At 40.4% G+C, this 1,862-nt stretch overlaps 1 protein-coding gene across 1 annotated transcript in view; it reads right to left on the reverse strand.

The window, feature by feature from the left end:
* LOC107579982 (uncharacterized protein C1orf228 homolog) overlaps positions 1-1,571 on the reverse strand; it is a gene marked incomplete at its 3' end in the record, with an annotated part of 2,626 nt that extends 1,055 nt beyond the window's left edge. Inside the window, exons 1-5 of the mRNA XM_016265751.1 lie at positions 1,363-1,571; positions 1,164-1,232; positions 866-1,032; positions 414-610; positions 6-35 (exon numbers count right to left, since the gene is read on the reverse strand). Coding sequence (XP_016121237.1) covers positions 6-35; positions 414-610; positions 866-1,032; positions 1,164-1,232; positions 1,363-1,568 — 669 coding nt within the window. The remainder of the gene's footprint in view (positions 1-5; positions 36-413; positions 611-865; positions 1,033-1,163; positions 1,233-1,362) is intronic.
* Positions 1,572-1,862: the final 291 nt, after the last annotated feature.

Genomic DNA, 1,862 nt, shown 5'->3' on the forward strand with positions numbered 1-1,862 from the left:
TCCACTATGCTGTGATGGGCTGTTTTTACAATGGGCTGGACGAAACAAAAGAAAAGAAAACAAAAAACGAATTTGATAAATTATAATAAAAAACAAAAATTATATATCTAGTTCTTAAATAATTATTTATTATGAGTGCAGTTTTCATGAGCTCATATTCTATCCGAAACTATCTGAAATATTTGTACTTTAAAAAATTAAACTATCATATCGCAAGACAATTAAAGTGAGCTGCAAAACAGCTAAAATGTAAAAAGGTGACCAGTTTACTGTACAATATATACTTTTCCCTTATAAATTAATTTAAAATCTTGATTTTTTGATACAAAAAAGTTAATGCAAACTTAGTACAGATTTTTTTAAACAATTCAAGATTCCTCTGGTGCTCTTGTCATCCTGCAACACCGTTGTACCTGAATTATACGTAGGATCTGTAAAACAAGCTGCTGTGCTCTTGGTGAGGTGCAGGTCAGCAGGGCGATCAGGCCCTTGTACACCTGATTCTGGTATTTGGGGTTTCCATGGGCCAAAGATTCTAGCAGGGCGGCGGCGGTCTCCTGAGTCCCCTCTGTCTCAGATTTGGCCAAACATTCAGCTACGGCCTTCACACCTGTCAATCATAGAAGAACAGATGCGAAAGCTGAAATCAGTTCATGAGCCAGTATACAGTATGTGTATGTGTGTATATAAAGTTGTCAGAGCTTGCCTGTCAAAATCCCCAACCTTCAAAACAGATCCAGATTGAATCATGCAAGGTTTTAACCTCACAATATTTCATGGAAATCTAATTCCATAATACATCACTGAAAAAAGAGCTGGAGCTGTTTCACTTCTTGATTGGTAGTTTGTTGTGCTGTGTAAGTACCGTAGCTTTCACAGATTAGCTCTTTATATTTTTGGCCCGCGTTGGCGATGATCTGGAGCAGGCGAAGACCCTCGGTTTTATCCCCTTCCTTGAGTTTGTCTTGTCCTAGAATCTCAAGCAGGGTAAGCACTCCACCCACCTCCAGAAACTCAATCATGTACTGATGACTGTTCATGCAAACAAACAAAATGAATGAAACCATGTTAGGATAAACCATAGGATAGGATGTTTAATTTGCACAAAGATCTTGCATGCTTAGTACTGAAATTATATCCACAGCATTCATTTTGTCTTTTACCTGCTGTTAGCAGACAGGAAAACCCCCACTGCTCTCAGCTGAAGGTCTAGACACGTTCCAAACATATAGCTGGAAACAAAAAATGTAAGGAGGCATACATGGCAGGACTGATGTCTCTCAGTTCAACTTAAGTTTAATAGTCAGATATTCAGAAGGTATCTAATTTTTTAGAGCACAGATAGATAAAGCATGACCATACGTTAGTCTTATCCAGGCAGTGAGCCGAGCAAGGAACAGGCTGGCAACTTGTGCGAACTCGAGCTCCAGTTCAGGACACGTCTTTCCAGTGTTCTTGGCCAGAAAGTCACTTAGCATTCGACTGCGCACCGTCTTACTGCCCTGATCCCACTCATGGAGGAAACACATCACCTGACTGATGGAGGCCTGCTCCTTACTGCTAGACATGACTCAAGCATCTCACAGACTGTGGGAGACAACAAACAATATCAGCTAACGTACGTGTTACTAACGGACAAATATATTAGTGTTTTACTTGTTGAGAAAAAAAACAGCATATGCTGGTTAGGCATGTTTTGAACCATGGCAGCTGGTTTGAGCTGGTCCTTAGCTGTTCATGGGCTTGTTTAAGCTGGTCCTAAGCAACTAGCTCCTGCTCAGTATCAGCTAATAACCAGCTCAGGACCGTCTTAAACCAGCTCAAACCAGCTACCATGCTTCAAAACAAACCAGAATATGCTG

The sequence above is a fragment of the Sinocyclocheilus grahami genome, unplaced genomic scaffold (assembly GCF_001515645.1).
Source record: "Sinocyclocheilus grahami isolate Dianchi unplaced genomic scaffold, SAMN03320097.WGS_v1.1 scaffold22803.1, whole genome shotgun sequence".
Taxonomy (NCBI): Eukaryota; Metazoa; Chordata; class Actinopteri; order Cypriniformes; family Cyprinidae; genus Sinocyclocheilus; species Sinocyclocheilus grahami.